At 40.5% G+C, this 17,094-nt stretch overlaps 1 protein-coding gene across 1 annotated transcript in view; it reads right to left on the reverse strand.

The window, feature by feature from the left end:
• SLCO4C1 (solute carrier organic anion transporter family member 4C1) overlaps positions 1–8,221 on the reverse strand; it is a 49,090-nt gene extending 40,869 nt beyond the window's left edge. The window contains exons 1-2 of the mRNA XM_084780658.1: positions 7,742–8,221; positions 2,005–2,268 (exon numbers count right to left, since the gene is read on the reverse strand). Of these exons, the coding sequence (XP_084636784.1) occupies positions 2,005–2,268; positions 7,742–8,084 (607 nt within the window). The 5' untranslated portion in view covers positions 8,085–8,221. The remainder of the gene's footprint in view (positions 1–2,004; positions 2,269–7,741) is intronic.
• Positions 8,222–17,094: the final 8,873 nt, after the last annotated feature.

The following is a 17,094-nucleotide window of genomic DNA, read 5'->3' on the forward strand; positions in this document are numbered from 1 at the left end:
TACACAAAGAACCACAGGAAACTAAAGAAAGCCAGCCAAGAGTAGAAGAGCAGCCTTCTCCAGGCAGAAGACGACAGTTGGTTATCAAACACTACATAGCCACTCTGAAAACATGCAACACATAACAATATACAGACTGAGAAGGTTATATTTAGGAATATATATATGCATATATATGTACAAGTAATAACATTACTAGGAAAAGAGATTGAATTTAGAAGAGAGCAAGAAGGGGTATATGAGAGATTTTGGAAGGAGGAAAAGAAAAAAATCTTATAATTCTATTATAATCTCAAAAATAAAAATTACATACATATGCTAATCTGCTCCCCCAAAAAAGAAAGGCTCCTGGTTAACTGCAGCAGTAAGTGTCCAAACACAGCAAACACAAATGCATTTAACTCTATCACAGAATCAGTAGGATGTGTTCTTCTGAGGCAGATTGGCTTGACTGTTCTGTACTGTTTAGATTTCAAGGTGTAACAGCACAGCCTGTGCTGCAACGTGTGCTTGTTCCTAAAACTACCCCCAGTGAAATTATACAGTTGGTCTTATGCAACGTTGCCCAATGTCATATAAAAAAATCACATAAGTATTCATTCCTTTGGCAGTATCTTATCCTATCCTACTTATTCTAAAATTTTCATATTTAATGCATCCTCTCTTCATCCATATGCTTGTGTTTTCCATTTTTATGTCTAAATGAAATATTCTTATGCAATAAGTGCAGTCCTAAGAACAAGTGCATAATACAAACCTTTTCATTGAGAATGGGGTCTTATTACTCACTAGCTTGCAATTGGGAAGTCTTGGGAAACATTATCATGCTAATATTGTTTTTTAAAGTTTGCTTTTATTATATATGTACACACATATGTGTAGTATATCTTGTCTGCAGGTGTGTATGTATATGATATGAATACCTGATGCCCCCAGAAGCTGGAAGATCCATCAGAATTGTAGTAATAGATGATTACTCCATTAAGCCATTATATGGGGGCTGGGAACTAAACCCAGGTCCTCTGCAAGAGGAACCAATGCCCTGAACTACTGAACCACCTGTCCAGCCTGCTTTAATATTATATTTACTAGTAAGAGAAATATATTAAAATCTTCACTTTACAAAAAGAGTGCCTAAGGCTGGCAAGATGGGTTAAGAGCAATGACTGCTCTTCCAGAGGACCTGGGTTCAAGTCCCGGCACCAACATCTCAACTCACAACTGTCTGTATCTCCAGTTCCAAGGGATTCAATAGACACACATGCAGGGAAAACACCAATGTACATAAATAAAAAAGAGATGATTGTTTTTTAGTTAAAAAAAATGTTTGCACTGCAGCATCTCAATTTCTCCTTTCTCTCTAGACGTAAAACTTTTTGTGTGTTAAGGTGAACTTCCACAATTCAAAAGCATGCACCTCTGGCTCTAGTGCAATCGTTTTCCCATTAAAAATGATTGTTTGGGGAAAAAAAGGTTCATTAATTTTCCTCCCAAACCTCTGAATAATGAACTTTGTTTACTCAAGGTAATATGGTCTTCAGGTCACTTTGAAGCTGCAAGTATAAACCAGAGCCAGAAAAGAATCTGGGCATCAGTTCTGAGAAAATGCCCCGCTAGGGCAATTCACCTGTCATGTCTTAAACCAGGAATGCACACATCTAGTACACAGAGCTGTAATCACTGCAAATAACAACAGTACAACAGAAAATCTGCAAGTCTCAGAGTCCCAGGGAGCTCAACACCTACAAATGTGATGTGCTCCTTTCTTTTCGGAAGGAGACTGTGCACAATAAGGGTACAGAGAATCAAAGAATCACAAACCCAGAGAGCCATTGAAGTGGCAAATAACGTACAGTCAGTCTATCCCTGCAGTTTCCAGTCTTATGCAATTCACACAAAGCATCAGAAGAGACCTTAGACCTGACCTTACTGTACGCGTATCAATGAACTTCTTTCTGTGTAACCATGTGGACTAATGCAAACAAAAACACAACAGAGACTTACCTTCAAAAATGGATCCGATTTCGTATCTTCCACTGAAAAAGTGTGGCAAGGAAAACACCAGTGCTCCCAGTCCTATCATAAAGGATGCAAATGCGAGCCAGCGAGGTTTGTGTCCCCTCTCACCAAAGAACGACACAAATAGAGACAACACGCAAAAGGAGATATCATAGCTTGACGATATCAAGCCCGTGAGCGAACTCTTCATTTCATAGCGTTTCTCAATGGTGGAGATGCTAATATTCACCAGGCCATTTACCACAACACCTAGAAGAGAGCAAATGCGTTGTTACCGCTTCACTGTACGTCCCATTAGCAATGAACAGCCCTAGGGGTGTTTCACTGTTGCTTCCGCTACCTCTCACGTGGGCCAGCTTAATAAGCCTCTCGAGCCCCAAATTCAGACAGTCCAAACACGTTTCCTCCAGACCCGTTAACACTTTTTTCTATTGGACGGCGGCCTATTTTCAGGTGCTCGACAAAAGCGATGCTTAACCACGTGCTAAATTATAGCAATTCACCTGAATTCACTTTTCTCTAATTGAAAAGCAAAGACAGAACAAAAGTCAGACTGGTGAAGTCCTGTGGAAGCAGCTTCTACTCTCGAGGAGAAGTACAGCAGGTACAAGTGGCCACAGAAAACGGACGTTGGAGCAAGGCCTGAATTGCCTCCTTAGCTTCAGACGTAGTTATCTGCAACTACGGCTCACCCTGAGCTAGTTCAAGAAGAGGAAGTAGAGCTCTCCGCTCTCTTCTTCTTAACACTTTCACAAGTGCTAGCGCATTCTTTACCCACTTTGAGATATGGTACTTTGAAATCCCTTGGCTGGCCTAGAATCAATGACCCTACTGCCTTGGCTACTCAAGTGCTGGGTTTATAGGTTTGGGTACCAGGTCCATCTTAGAGGTATCATTTGCAAGATTGAGGATTAAATATAAACAAAACCAAGCATCATTTTGACCACTAATGTTCGAAATCATATTCAAAGTATAATATAAAGGTAAAGGCCACATATAGTCCACCTGCCTGCTATAAGAGTACTAAAGGACTAAATAATAATATATCAGTAGTTATTATAAAGTAATAATATCCGAGTCAGTCTCTGCTCTCCATACAATTGTGGAGAATGTGCTGTCCATTGCCTAGATCTGGATAGGGCTCTAGGTTTACTGTATGCATTGTCCTTGGTTGGTACAGTAGTTTGAGCTGACCTGCCTGTGCCCAGATCTGGCAGCCTTAATGGTCTTCTTGTAGGTTTCCAGAACCCTCTGGATCCTTCAATTTTCTCATTCTTCCTTACCTCTCTCACTTAGAGTCCCAATAGGAAGGCCCAGTATCTATCTTAATCTCCAGCTAAGTCAAGACTTCCAAGGGACGTCTCTGTTGGGCTAGTGTCCAATTATAAGTGAGTATATACCATGTGTATCTTTCTGGCTCTGGGTTAACTCACTCAGGATGATCCTTTCTAGTTCCACCCATTTGTCTGCAAATTCCAGGATTTCATTGTTTTTAATAGTATTCCATAGTTTAAATATACCACAGTTTCTTTATCCATTCTTCGACTGAGGGACATCTAGGTTGTTTCCAAGTTCTGGTTATTAGAAATAAGGTAGTAATGAACATGGTTGAGCATATATCCTTGCTGTGTGGTGGAGGACATGAGCTCTGGTGCCCCCTATTTGACCATTTCTCCTTGGTGGGGAGACTTGTTGACACTCAGAGGAAGAAGAAGCAGGCTACCAGGAAGAGACCTGATAGGCTGTGATCTTATAGTGGGGCACGAGGTCCCCTTCTGTCACAGACCTAGGGGAGAGGAATAAATAGGATGGAGGAGAAAAGAAAGGGTAATAGGAAGATACAAGTGAGGGGATAACAATTGAGACATAATCTGAACAAATTACTTTAATAAAAAAATAAAGTAATAATAAAGTATAAAATATTTAATATGAATTTATGTAACATATTATATATAAATTTATATTACCTATAATGCACATATATAAAACAAAAATGAACAATAAATTAGTAATGATAATGTAGTAATAAAATAGTTAAAGTAATAGATGCTAATAATGGCAAAGTGTCCAATGTTGTCTGACTTTAAGATGTCCTATGCAAATAAAAGTTAAATACACAGCAACAGAAATGTGAAAATAAGCTAAAAGCTGAAAGTGATGAAAAGTTTTAATTAAATGTGCTTTTGAGCTACTAAGAATCATTTTCATTATTAATTAGGCTTACTATAACCATTTCATAATATCATCAATCCATACTGTTGCTTTATGAAGACTGCAACTGAAAATACATTTTAAGAAAATTGGTGTCACAACTTTCAACATCCTGTCCTAGAATTATGTTTGTCTCAGTTTTTCTTTGTTGTTTCTTTTTAGGACAGTAAACCAATTAGTAATTTGGAGATTGTAAAACGAAATGTGTGAAAAGAAATGACATTTACATGGAACTAGTTACCTATTAACACGAAAAATTTCCCATCTAAACATCAACTTTCGAATACACCTGCAACACTGATTAAAACTTACTCATGTTAGACATGGTGGCAAACTCCTTTAATTCCAGCACAGTGGAGGCAGAGGCAGGGGAATCTGTGAGTTCAGGGCCAGCCTAGTCTACAAAGAGAGTTCCAGGACAGACAGGCCTAATGGAGAAAACTTTTCTCAAAAAAACAAAAACAAAAACAAATCAAAAATCAGTCACTAAAAATCACTGCTATTACGGCAAACCTCACTTTTGCAAATATCTAGAAGACAGCACTTAGCCCCCGGAATCCCTGGTCTTATTCCAGACACTTTCCAAGAGAGAACGGGCTCAGAAAAGACTGTGGACTAAGTTTTCTCCCCTTTGTGATGTGGGAAGACAGGAGCCTCCCTGGGAAGGTGACCACTAGAGAGACCCCCCCCCCCATTGCTTTTGAGATGTTCTGTTGAACTCATTCCTTGAGGTTTTCTTTTTTAACTTTCCTAATCAAGCATCTATTACTATATGTAAAAAGAAATTTTATTCTGCCTAACTCAATTGCTGCCTGGGCTTACTGTCTCCTTTTGCCAACCTAGGCCTAGAATGTTTTCAGAGATATACTGCTTCATAAACTTAATAAGCTTACCCTTGCTTTCTTTCCGAGCTCTGGGCTGGCTGGTTAAACTCAGCAGTTTTGGCTCAAACTCTTCTCCCAGTTGATTTACTTAATTTGGCTTCTCAACCAGAATTGCTTTGCTTAACCTTTAAACTAACTCAGAAGTCTGCTCTAACCTGGCTTCTTCTCATTTTCTGGCTCATTTCTGAGTTCTTTCTCTGTCCAACCCATTTCTCTATCACTTTCCTGGTAAAATACTCTCTCTCTCTCTCTCTCTCTCTCTCTCTCTCTCTCTCTCTTCTCTCTCTCTCTCTCTCTCTCTCTCTCTCTCTCTCTCTCTCTCTCTCTCTCTCCCTCCCTCCCTCCTTCTCCTTCTCTCTGTAATACTGCTTCTTAAGTAGCTCCGTTTTCCTCTCTTTTTCTTGTGAGAGTTGAGTGTATCCTATTCTGTTAAATCTTCTCTGGTTCATCACCTTTTCTGCCCACTCTATTAGATATCACTTTCAAACATGGGTGCTTCCTTCTACAAACTAACTTTACTTTTGTTTGGGATTAAAGGCATGTACCACCACACCTGGACCTAAGCTTTTCTTTACCTAATATTTGCTCTATAGCAGGCTGGCCTTGAACTCGGATCTATTTGCCTCTGTCTCCTGGATTAAAGGCATGTTTGTATGCCAGCAGCATCACACAGACCTAGAAGACCTTTGGATGTGATCTCCTGCTAGAACAGCCATGTTCTGAATTAGCATTCCTCTACAAATATATAATGGAGACAGACTTCCCTAGGGTAGCAAATACACTTTCAGGCATTGAAACCTAAACTTTGGCATAAAGTAATATATTGGGTAATTTTCTTCTCAGACTTTTCTTTCTTTGTCTCCACCCCCATGCCCAGAACACACACACACACACACACACACACACACACACACACACACACACACACACATTGTTTTATGGTTGGTTGGTTGGTTGGGATTTGGAGATTTTGCTTTTTCAAAACAGGGTTTCTCTATGTAGCCTTGGGTGTCCCGGACTTGCTTTGTAGAGTAGGCTGGCCTAGAACTCACAGGCATCCTCTTGCTTTTGCCTCCCTGAGTGCTGGGATTAAAGGTGTGGGGCACCAAGCTCAGATTCAGACTATTTTTCTTAAACTAGAGTAAATGATGCTTTGAACTAAACTGGGCCCATGTTTTTCCTGAGACTATCAATTCTATTTGATACTAAAACAATGTTTTACGTCGAATATAAAGTGTCTAGGGATAACAAACGTTGCAGAGTAAAGTTTAAGGTAAAACACAAGGTATATTTCACTTCTCCCGTCTATACTGCTCTATCAACTATGCTCTGCTAGCACTGGTTTCAGATTAAGTACAATGCAGACAAAACTGTGGGGGGGGGGACCATTTAGGAATAAGAAAGGGAAAATGACTGCAGCACAAAACTTCAGGAAGGGAGCCAAGGTCTACTTATGATCAATAAATATTTACCTAGTACCAACAGGGTGCCAAAAAAAGAGGTACTAAGTTCCTTGAAGTGGGAGAAATAGAAATAAAATAAGAACAGAAGTGATTTCAGTTTAGTTTTCTATTAATTTAACAAAGAACAATTTCCAGGAACCCTCCATTATATATCTTGGGTTACAGTCCTTTCAACCAATCCTTGACAAAATAGTTTAGGAATATGGCTTAAATAATACCAAAATGCCATCATACCAAATTCAACCTAACCTTCAGCACAGCCATCAAGCTGTCCCGCCTTCCGCCTGTCCCTCCTAGGCTTGTCCCTTTATTGTATCTTTTGAGTTGGAGGCAAAGCCAGCAACTTCAACTTCTTTCTTTCTGCTTCCTTTCCAAGAAGTCTCCCTTCCTTGGCCACACCTCTCACTCAAGGAAACTCGGTTTAGTTAGGGAACTCCTGGGGGCATAAATTTAGGCTTAATCTGTTAGTCCCAAGAGAATTACAAGGAGATCCTAGAACAAACAGACACTAGATAACTCTTGTGACAGAAACGCTGATAAAAGTTTACCTCTCAGGGCTGGAAGCTTTTTCTCTTTTACTCACCGGGTGGTATCTCAAATATCCAGAAAATAACATTGATTACATCTAATCTATGCTGCACAATTTAAATCCTCGCCCCTCCTTTTGCCCACTCCTATTTGTAAAGCTTTTTAATTCTTCTACTGTAAAAACAAGCAAATAAACAAATCTCTTCGCTAGATCCCAGTAGAGTGTATAGTTTTAAAATTCAGACCAGACTACCCTAAGGCTTACTGGTTTCCCAAAGGAAGGTTCTCACAGTCTTCCCTAGAGGAATCTACTCCGCTAAGATGAGTCAGAACACAAAGTCGTGAAAACGTGCATACCACGTTTTAAATGATGCTAGCGGGGAGCTAAAATGTGAAGGGCAGAAAGTGGTGGACACTCCCGAGAAAGAGCTTCTGCTAGTACCAAGCCTAAGTATGGCGGAGTAAAGGTGGGAGTTACCTAATCCCCAGTCAACTACATAGTCAGTCTGCGGGTAAGGGGGACGGCGGGGGGGGGGGGGGGGGGCGGTTCTCCTGCACCTTCCTTCTCCACTCCCCAACTCGAATCCCCAACCACCAGCTCAGCCAAAGCCCCCAGAAGTTGACTCTGGACTTTACCTTGAGTAAGGGCTAAGAGGCAGTAGTGAAGCAGAAAGCCTTGGGGAGTGTTGCAACGCTGGAGGCACCGGGGGTTGAAGTCCCTCCACCCGCAAGGTCCCTCCTCAAGCTCGCAAAGCTGTGACCCTGGCGGCTCATCGGAAGCTGGAGGAGTTGAAGCTGGGAGAGATGGCTCGGATGACTTCGGGGGCTCTTCAGATTCCCGAGGCTGCGAATCCCCATCCTCATTCCTGGAGGCTAGAGCAGGGACCTCCACCTGGGAGGGTGAAACAGAGGCGCGGCGTGGGGTGTCCGGGCTGGAAGGGACAAAAGCCGGGTTCTCGATTCCTTTGGCGCCCTGCATGGTCAAGAAAGGTTCCCCGGACTCCAGTGTCTTGAGATCAGCAAAAGGTTGGTTTCCTCGCTCCGCCCCTGGGCAGGTGACAGCGCCCTGGGGCCAGACCAGTCTCCGCCTCCCGGCCCATCCCCTCTGGCACTTTGCGGCCACCGCAGTTCCCAGGACACCGCTGGCGCTCCGGGTCTTAGGCAACTAGAGACGTCCGGGCTGCTCAGAGCCTTACTTGTCCACGCAAGCGACAAACCCAGTGCTCTGCGTGGGCGTTGAGATCCGGGCTCCACCAGGTGAGAGAACAGGGCGACTCTAACCGTGGGTGCGAGAGCCGCTCCCCGCCGCGTTGTTTTCTGAAGCCCAGGGACTGAAAACAAATAGAGACTGTGGGAGTCTGTGGGCCAGAGCTCCTCCTGGGTGCCCGCATGAAAGCAGCGAAGACAGTTGCATCAGGAGGCCTTTCATGAAGGAAAACTTGCCGCTGCTTTCTCCTTTGCTGCTTATTTGAAGCAAGAATCCTGTGCTCCAAGAATCAGTCCGCCCTCAGGTATAATACTTTGAATTCCAGGAATAGTGTAATAGGACTTTACCACCAGCCCTTTCTCCACACCACCATCACCAGGCACAGGGAAACGCCTAGCCTGTTTGGTTTTAGATCCTCCAAACTGAAGGAATAACAAAACTTTAAAACACATGCACGGCATTCTCTGGGCAGCGCGTTGCAAACCTAAGGTGGAAAACAATGATATTCATGTAAATAATGTGTCTATGAAACAGAAGAAAACTGAATCGAGGACATTAGTATTATTACATAATTGACAGTAATTCCAATGTATTTATTTACTATTTCATTGATCATCAGAAGGTATTTATTTCCCGTGTAACTAAAAACTGTTGGCATGCGTAAGAGTACACTCACCAAGACAAACTGACAAATACCTCAGACACTGCGGTGCTCACAGTCCAACAAGAAGCCATCCCTAATACTATGTGTACAGAGTCCTACATAACACTATGATAAATGTTCCTGTGAAAAGTTTCTGTTGTACAAGCTGTACTTAGTGGGTTGAGGGATTGAGACGCAAGCTTTAAACATTCACACACTAATCTGAACTGTCACTGGGCCTAGATAAAAGCTGCTATGTTCCTTTTTATTGACCCTTAAAAGAGTGTAATGACAGTTATGTACATTTCACACATTGAGAAAATCTGTGCCTTAAGGAGAAACAAAAACCCTCCCAGGACAGCACACTGCCAAGAGGCCTACTGCTTGTAGGGAACTGAGACTTTGTTTTCTCCATAGCTCCCAATCTGTCTTTTAATTACCTCGCCCCTCTTGTGACTGCTAGATTATTACACAGCCGTTGTCAAAGATCAAAACCCTTACGGAGGCCGGTGTGTTGGCACACGCCCTTAACCCTAGTACTTGGGGTGCAGAGGCAGACAGAGCTCTCTTGTGAGTTTAAGGGCAGGATGGTCTACACAGTGAGTCAAGAGCAGCTGTAGCTACATGGAGAGCACCAGTGCCCCAAACGAACAGAACCCTCATGCTGCTCGGCCGTGAGGATGAGAACACAAGAAGCCGCGAATACTTCCGATCCGGGGGAACTAATTAGCTGTCCTCCTAGCCCTCTCTTCCAAGTGAATTGGACTTAAAGTGGATTATCAGTATAAATAGAAATCATCATATTTTCTGTGGGATACGAAGTATTCCAAAAGAGCTGGATTTGACGGGATGTGGTTCCCTACAGCCGTGCTTATGTTGTACATTTGGGTGAACCGCTAGAGTACTCCCACAGCGCACCTTTACGTTGAAACTGAGGAGCTAGCTGTGGACTTTTGTTCAAAGATTAGCTAAAGTGTTGTTTCTTCATCTTGAATGCACACTGATGTTACTAAAAGTCTTACCCCACCATTTTCCTGTTACCTTACATTCTCTGTGTTGCAATGACGAAAGAAAGGAAAGAGCCTGAAGTGTGTAACTAAGATGAAAATGCTTTCTCTTATAGGTCGCCTTGATAAGGTGTCTCCTCACAGCAAAAGAACAGTAACTAAGAGGATATATGAGTGTTTCTCCTGTATGTATGTATACATGTATGTATGTATGTATGCATATATGTACATATGTATTCTACATGTGTGCCTGTCACTCGCAGAGACAGTGAGAACTACTGGAACTCAGGCTATGCACAGTGCCTTGCAAGTACTAGAAACTAGACCCAGGTCCTCAGCAAGAGCAGCAATATGTGTTAACAGCTGAGCCACCTCTCCAGCCCCTTCTCCCAAATGATTATGACAGAATCGTGTGTGTGTGTGTGTGTGTGTGTGTCCATGACTGTGTGTCTACCACTGGGAATTAAACTCAAGACTTTGTGAATTCTAGACTAGCATCAACCAATGAGCTACATTCTCAGACATAGCATTTTTATTTTTGTACGGGTCTTTCCACATTTTCCAAGTGGGCCTTGAACTTGGCATCATTCTTCCTTGGCCTCCAGAGTTTCTGAGGTAACAGACACGTGGTATTCTCCCAGATTCATGCAGTCTTCCACTAACTAAATAAAAGCAAAGAAGCAGCCTAAGTACTCATATTTTAATACTGTAATTTCACACAGACATACTTACATTAAAAAGAAATACAACTAGGATTTTTAAAATGTTGTCTTGTTTTCCAGGCTAACCACTTGGTATTGGATAAGCATTTGGCGTGCTCTTCGCTCTGGAAGACTGTTTCTCCTGCTCTCAGCATTCCTTAGTTGCCTATAGCTCTTTGTGTAGAGTTCGGGCGTTGTGGGTGTTCTCCCATCCAGTCTGGCATGCATCATTGTCCTTGTTCAGCTCATGTTTAGACAGTATTGTTTGTGAAACTTTGCTGGTCTAGCTTCAGGCACTCCTAGGAGACAATCTCACAACAAACTCCCTGGTCCTCTGGTTCTTACAGTCTCTCCAACTCTTCTGTTACATTCCTTGAGCTTTTGGTGCAGTTGTTGTTTTATAGATTTAATACTGAAATTGCACAAAGATATATTTCTACTGAAAAGAAATATAATTTTTTAAATGTTTTCTTGTTGATGTGTGTGTGTGTGTGTGTGTGTGTGTGTGTGTGTGTGTGTGTAACCAAAGAAAAAAGAGACAATTTGAAAGACAGCGAGGAGGGTTACATCGGAGAGTTTGGAGGGGGAAAATACTGTAATTATAGTATAATCTCAAAAACAATTAGAAATTTTCTTTAGATTTGAAAATTTCATGTACATAGGTAATGAAATATGATCACATGTAGCTCCTCTTTCCCTTTCAACTCTCCACATGTTCTCCATAATGTCCCTGGTGCCCTATAACGCACTCAAGTTGAGTCATAAAATCAACGATGACACATGAGACAGAAGAGATGAATAGTCAAGGCTTTCCTGCAATTTCTAGCTTTGGTGAGACTGCTTACTGAGGTGAGCACCACTCCAGGGAGCAGAAGCAATTTTCTTTGGAAAGAAAGGGAGATATCATTTTAGGAGAAAAAAAACAAAAAACAAAAAAAGAAAGAGAAAACCCTTAAGGAATACTAACAGTATCTTCTTGGTTCTTCAGACCTTTATTTATGTAACTAAATATATGCATTGACTGTTCCACTTTAATAATTTTAGTACATGAGTCAATGTCATTTACATAGTCTCTCCTGCTCTCTCTGTCTCTCTCTACTCCCACCGTGTGTGTGTGTGTGTGTGTGTGTGTGTGTGTGTGTGTGTGTGTGTGTGTGTTTCTCTTTCTAAAGTTTTTGGGGCATGATCTTATATAACCCAAGCCGACCTGAAACTTGCTATGTAGTAGAAAATGACTTTGAACTCCCAAGCCTCCTGTCACCACCTCCCAAGTGCTGGGATGCAGGGTTGCATGCCCCTCCTCCATAATTGTATTATCTGCATGTTTTCTACTTCACACCTGCATGACTGCTCTGCAAAGACGACAACTGCCAAAGCTTGAGAAACAAGTAAGAAGGGACAATATATCCCAGGAAGCTCTTTGTCAACGAGGAACTCTTTGCTCTCTCATTCCCTCTGTGATAATGACATTTTCAATGATCAAAAGTTTCAGACAGACTTTGTATTTTTTTTTTTTATGAGTCATTTCATAGACACAGTTTGACTTACTATCTATTGGATCGGGACCAAACAATATATCATGCCTTTGGCAGAAAGTAGACAGATCATTAATACTTCGAAATGTCTTGACCAGAACAGACGTGTTTTTATTTTTTAAATTTCTATAAGGTGCAAATTTTGTTTTGTCTTGCATTTATTTGTGGTTTTTCGTTATTTATTTGTTAGAGAGAATCTAACAATAATGCTCTAGGAGGCCTAAAATTAACTACATAGACCAACTTGGTTTCACACCCACAGAGAGCCACGTACCTCTGCCACCCCAATGCTGGGATTAAAGGGGTGACCCTTCATGTCTTCTGGGTGCAAGGTTTCATGTGTTACTACTATGTGACTTCAAGTGTTTCCCAGATTTGAAAATAAAGAGATGCCAAAGCACCCTGAATCAGCATCACCATGGTGCCTCAATACAAGAAAGCCTAGGAAAAACAAAACAAAACAAAACAAAAACAAAAAACAAAGAAAACCAACAACTTCAAAAGTTACAGGAACACCCTGTAGCACATGGCAGCTGGAGTGCACCCCTAAGTGTTATCTCTTTCTCCTCACTAAAATAAGTTTGACAATAATATAATTTCAAAACCTGTGTCACTCAAAGGTCAGTCTACCCTATCCTCTGAACACTAAGACGCCGCATCTGGAACAGAAGTATGCCTGATGCCCGCTCTAGCACAGTTCTGATAGAGAGAAGCTGTCTAGACAGCAGTGCGCTTGCTCTATCCCCATCACTGGGACAGTTTCTCTTCCCTTATAAGCTGTTATCATCAATACTGTATTTCAGGTATAATTCAGACATTTTTTCTTAGTAATTAAAGTCTGCATTTATTATCAATGAGCCTCTTGAACGCATGGAATAAAAACAATTTCTGAACTCTCTTTACCCAGATGTAAATGGTATCTGGCTTTTGGGATGCAAGGAAATGTGATGTGAAATTCTAGCAAGTGTCTTCTTCTGTTTTCCTCTTGTTTTTTTGAAGTTAGAGGTGGCAAGAATTTCAGGCACTTTTTTGGAAAAATTAATCTGACATCATATAGGAATTGAAGATGGTATAGAGACAACACAGGAATTGTTTGTGCCTTGGACTCCAAATCACCATGGATTGATAGCTCCAAGAAGCTTACAAATACTTATTTCAGCAATGATTCTCTTTTATTTCTTCTTTGTAACTAAATTTAAAGCAACTCCTTAAGATATCCCACCTTTTCCCCCCAGACCAAGTTCTACAAAGAAGATGTATTTTGTCATATTTACATGCAGAATTAAGTTTATCCTTTGTATAAATGCCTACAGATTGGCTTAGCTTACAAATTCCTTTAAGATTGTGCATATATGGTTTTCTTGAGTTTTCCTCATTAAACTTCTATTTAAATATTAGTCCACCAAGAGGCTGCCTTTGACCATCCCCACTCAAGCATTCACCAGGCTTATCTAGTTTGATTATCTTTCAAATTATCTTCTGCACATATTTCATCAATATATACTATCTTAGATTACATTTGCTTCTCCTGGTGCTATACATTTGTCCATTAACTGAAATGCAAACTTGTGAAGGTCAGTGACTTTCTCTGTTGTATAATAAGCAATTAGCATAATACTTTCATTTACAGGGTGCTTAATCTGTATAATAGGAATATATGAATTCCCGAATGCAGCCTTCTCATGTGCTGCCTTTCTGCTAAGGCCATTAGTTAATTAACTGATTTAACTGTAACACCAGAGTTTTTATGGCATAGCTGCTATCAGTTCCATTGTACAAAAGAGAAAACTAAAGATATCCGAATAGCATGGCCAGGATTACAGAGTCAAAACATGGCAAGAAAATTTTATCTATAGTACCTATTACTTTAAAACCTTTGAAATGCACATTATATTTGCCTGTTTTTGTTTGTCTGTTTGTTTTGTTTTTTACACACAAGGCTCACCTTTGTTTGCTTGTTTATACCTTTTTTTTTTTTTTTTATCTTTTTTCCAAGAGGTTATACAGGAATGATGCTTGTACTTCTCCCTTTGGCTATGAGGCTGAAACCATGATCTCCGAGGAACTGGAATTTCCCTGTCAATCTCTTGCTGGGAGAAGAAAAAGTCTAAACCTATTTATTACCAGCCAGAGGGTCTCTAGCCTCCAGGGAAGGGACTGTGCACAGCCCTGACTATTTGTCAGGCAGGGCTGTGGGAAAGCCTGGGGCCCAGCCAGTGCTGATGGGTGGAGCCACAGCTTGACCAAGTTTGCCTAATTAAGCATACCTTTGCTTCCGTTTAAACTTCAGCTGCCTGCCAGTCCTCCGAAGATTTTCTTGAGGAGTCACCGAACTTCTTGTCTATTGAGTTGGTAATTATTTCTGTTTTGTGTTTGTGAAAATATATATTAAAGGCCCATGATGTTTTTATGAGAATCAAGTCATAGGAAAACACAAGTTTTATATGACTGTCTATATTCAGTATTTTCTCTTCAAAAGTATCTAAAAGGGTATTGTGACCTTGATTTTTCTGGGGGTGGGGGTGGGGGAAGACCTCTCAAATTCTAATACAAAAGAAATAAGAATTGTAACAATAAATATCCAGATAATAATTTCCAAAACATTGGAGTGTTGTTGAAATTTTCCTTCAAGTTGAATCCACATTTATTATCGTCTTATAATATTCTTGTGCTAATTCAATACTCATAGACCACAGAATCTCAGTGTGCTCTTTTTCACTCTTCCATTCAAAGCTGAAAGCCCTTGTCACACTCTGTTTATCCCTGTAAAATCTTAGCTCTTGAAGACAAAGTCCAACCTCCTTGTATCTGGTGTCTTCCTCACACCCTCACCTCTCTGGCGCTGGCTCAGAGAAGAAAAAGAAACAGAAACTGTATGCGTGTATTGCAGAAAGATTGTGAGCCATAAATTGCTTAACTCTTATCACCACATTGTTTGGTTTTTGGATTGGGACTCTGAAAAACAAGTTCTCTAATCCCTATCTGATCTAAGATATTTCCACAAGACAGTTTTTGTTAACACCTGAACTTTATAACTGTTTTTATTTCCCAACCTTACTATGACACATGCCTGTCCATTTTTTTCTTTCTATTTGTATCGATTTCCACAAAATAAGCAGATAAAATTTTAAGCCTGCTGTTACAATGTGTGACATCTACATTTTATCTATCTATCTATCTATCTATCTATTTATCTATCTATAATCTATCTACCCATTGACTAACCTGACATCACTTATCTATCATCTGTCTCATCTTGGTGTCTTGTCTCTCTTTCTGTGTGTCTCTTTGTCTCAATTCCTGTGACATTAAGCAGACTCTGAACTGCTTTTCTCTCAAGGTGCTAGTCACAGAACCACCTGCTCTCCAAATTCAATCTTTGAACATGTCCAACTTATAAAGCATCAATTATTTGTGTTTGATATATAATATATAATTTGATATATAGAAATATAGAAAAATAGAACTGAGATATCTACCTTGAACAAAAATATTTTCCTAGATTTTTCAAAAAAGAAAAACATAAAAACACTCTGATGGCTTATTTATACCACCTAATGTTACCATTAAATTTTCCTTAGTATAAAATGTATTAGTTTGTTCATGCAAACTCATGTAATGAGTTTCAGCAATTCTTTTTATTTTTCCTTAATAATATTATCCCTCTTTCTTTAGTCACTAGAGTCATTTACACTCTTTTTAATTGCTCTGAATGGTAGAGAGTAGAGGGAAAATTAATCTAATCCTGATCAAAAGCCCATAGCTGGAAGTTCGTAGACCCTGGGGTAGAATCTGCTATTTTTAAAGTCTGTTGTACTACTAAACAGATAGGCTGTTAAACTGCCTTTTAAATATTTATGCTTATACCCATTGATGTGATATGTTTGCAAATCTGCAGAGCGTTTTGCAGTGGCCAGCAGTCAATGGAGAGATACATAACTAGTCAACGAGCTGAGAACAAGAGACTGATTGGATGCTTAACCCTACATGGGACACATATTAATTCCTCCCCATCACTCTGCATCATGGATCAGGAAATACTACAGATGGAGAGGCAGAAAGCATGGCAAAGAGTGCTGTGAAACGCTCTCTTACAGGCATGATGTGGCCACCACACTCATGAACTCACACCAGCTGACCTACATGAGTGCCGCAAGACCAAGCTAGCCAAGATCCCAGTGTAATTTCTCAGTAGCAATTGCCAGCTGATAATTGCTGGGAGTGGGAGATCCCTTTGGACAAGTAAGATTCTGCTGTGTCTGTGTTTCTGCATAATGTTAACATTTAAATCAGTAGACCAAGTGAAGCATATTGTCCTTTCTGATATAAGGGCGCATTAATCAGTCAGTTGAAGGCTTGAGTAGAAATAAAACCTGGCGTCCTCTGGACAAGAGTATTCTCTTGGAGACTGCCTTCAAATTTAAATGGAATACCGGTTTTCCTGGCTCTGCACCAACCATGCAATGCCAGTTTGGGACTTGCTAGCCTCTAGTAAAGGATGTAATTTCTTCCTTCATATTTACTTACATACTCAGCCTCCTCACACACTTTGGCTCCCTCTTTCACCAGACTAATACATCATGTTAATTCATCAATAAGCATGTTTTATTCTGATTTCAAAAGATATTCAGCATCCATCTATTTTATTCTGTTTTCACTGCCATTAAATTCTAAAAGTCACAACTCTCTTACTAAATGATTAAACTAGCCTCCGCTACAGCTCAGCTGAAGAGAGTTTGACAAGGGTGTGGGTATTAAAAGCTTGCCTGAAAATTGTTGCTAATGGGATGTGATAAAGCCTTAAGACTTGGGGATCTAAATGGAGATCTTAGGTGATTAGGACTTTACACTCTCTCCTACAAGCACCTGTCTCAGCACAAGTTCATAAGCAATGAT

The sequence above is a fragment of the Acomys minous genome (assembly GCF_964271855.1).
Source record: "Acomys minous genome assembly, chromosome: 4".
Classification (NCBI taxonomy): Eukaryota; Metazoa; Chordata; class Mammalia; order Rodentia; family Muridae; genus Acomys; species Acomys minous.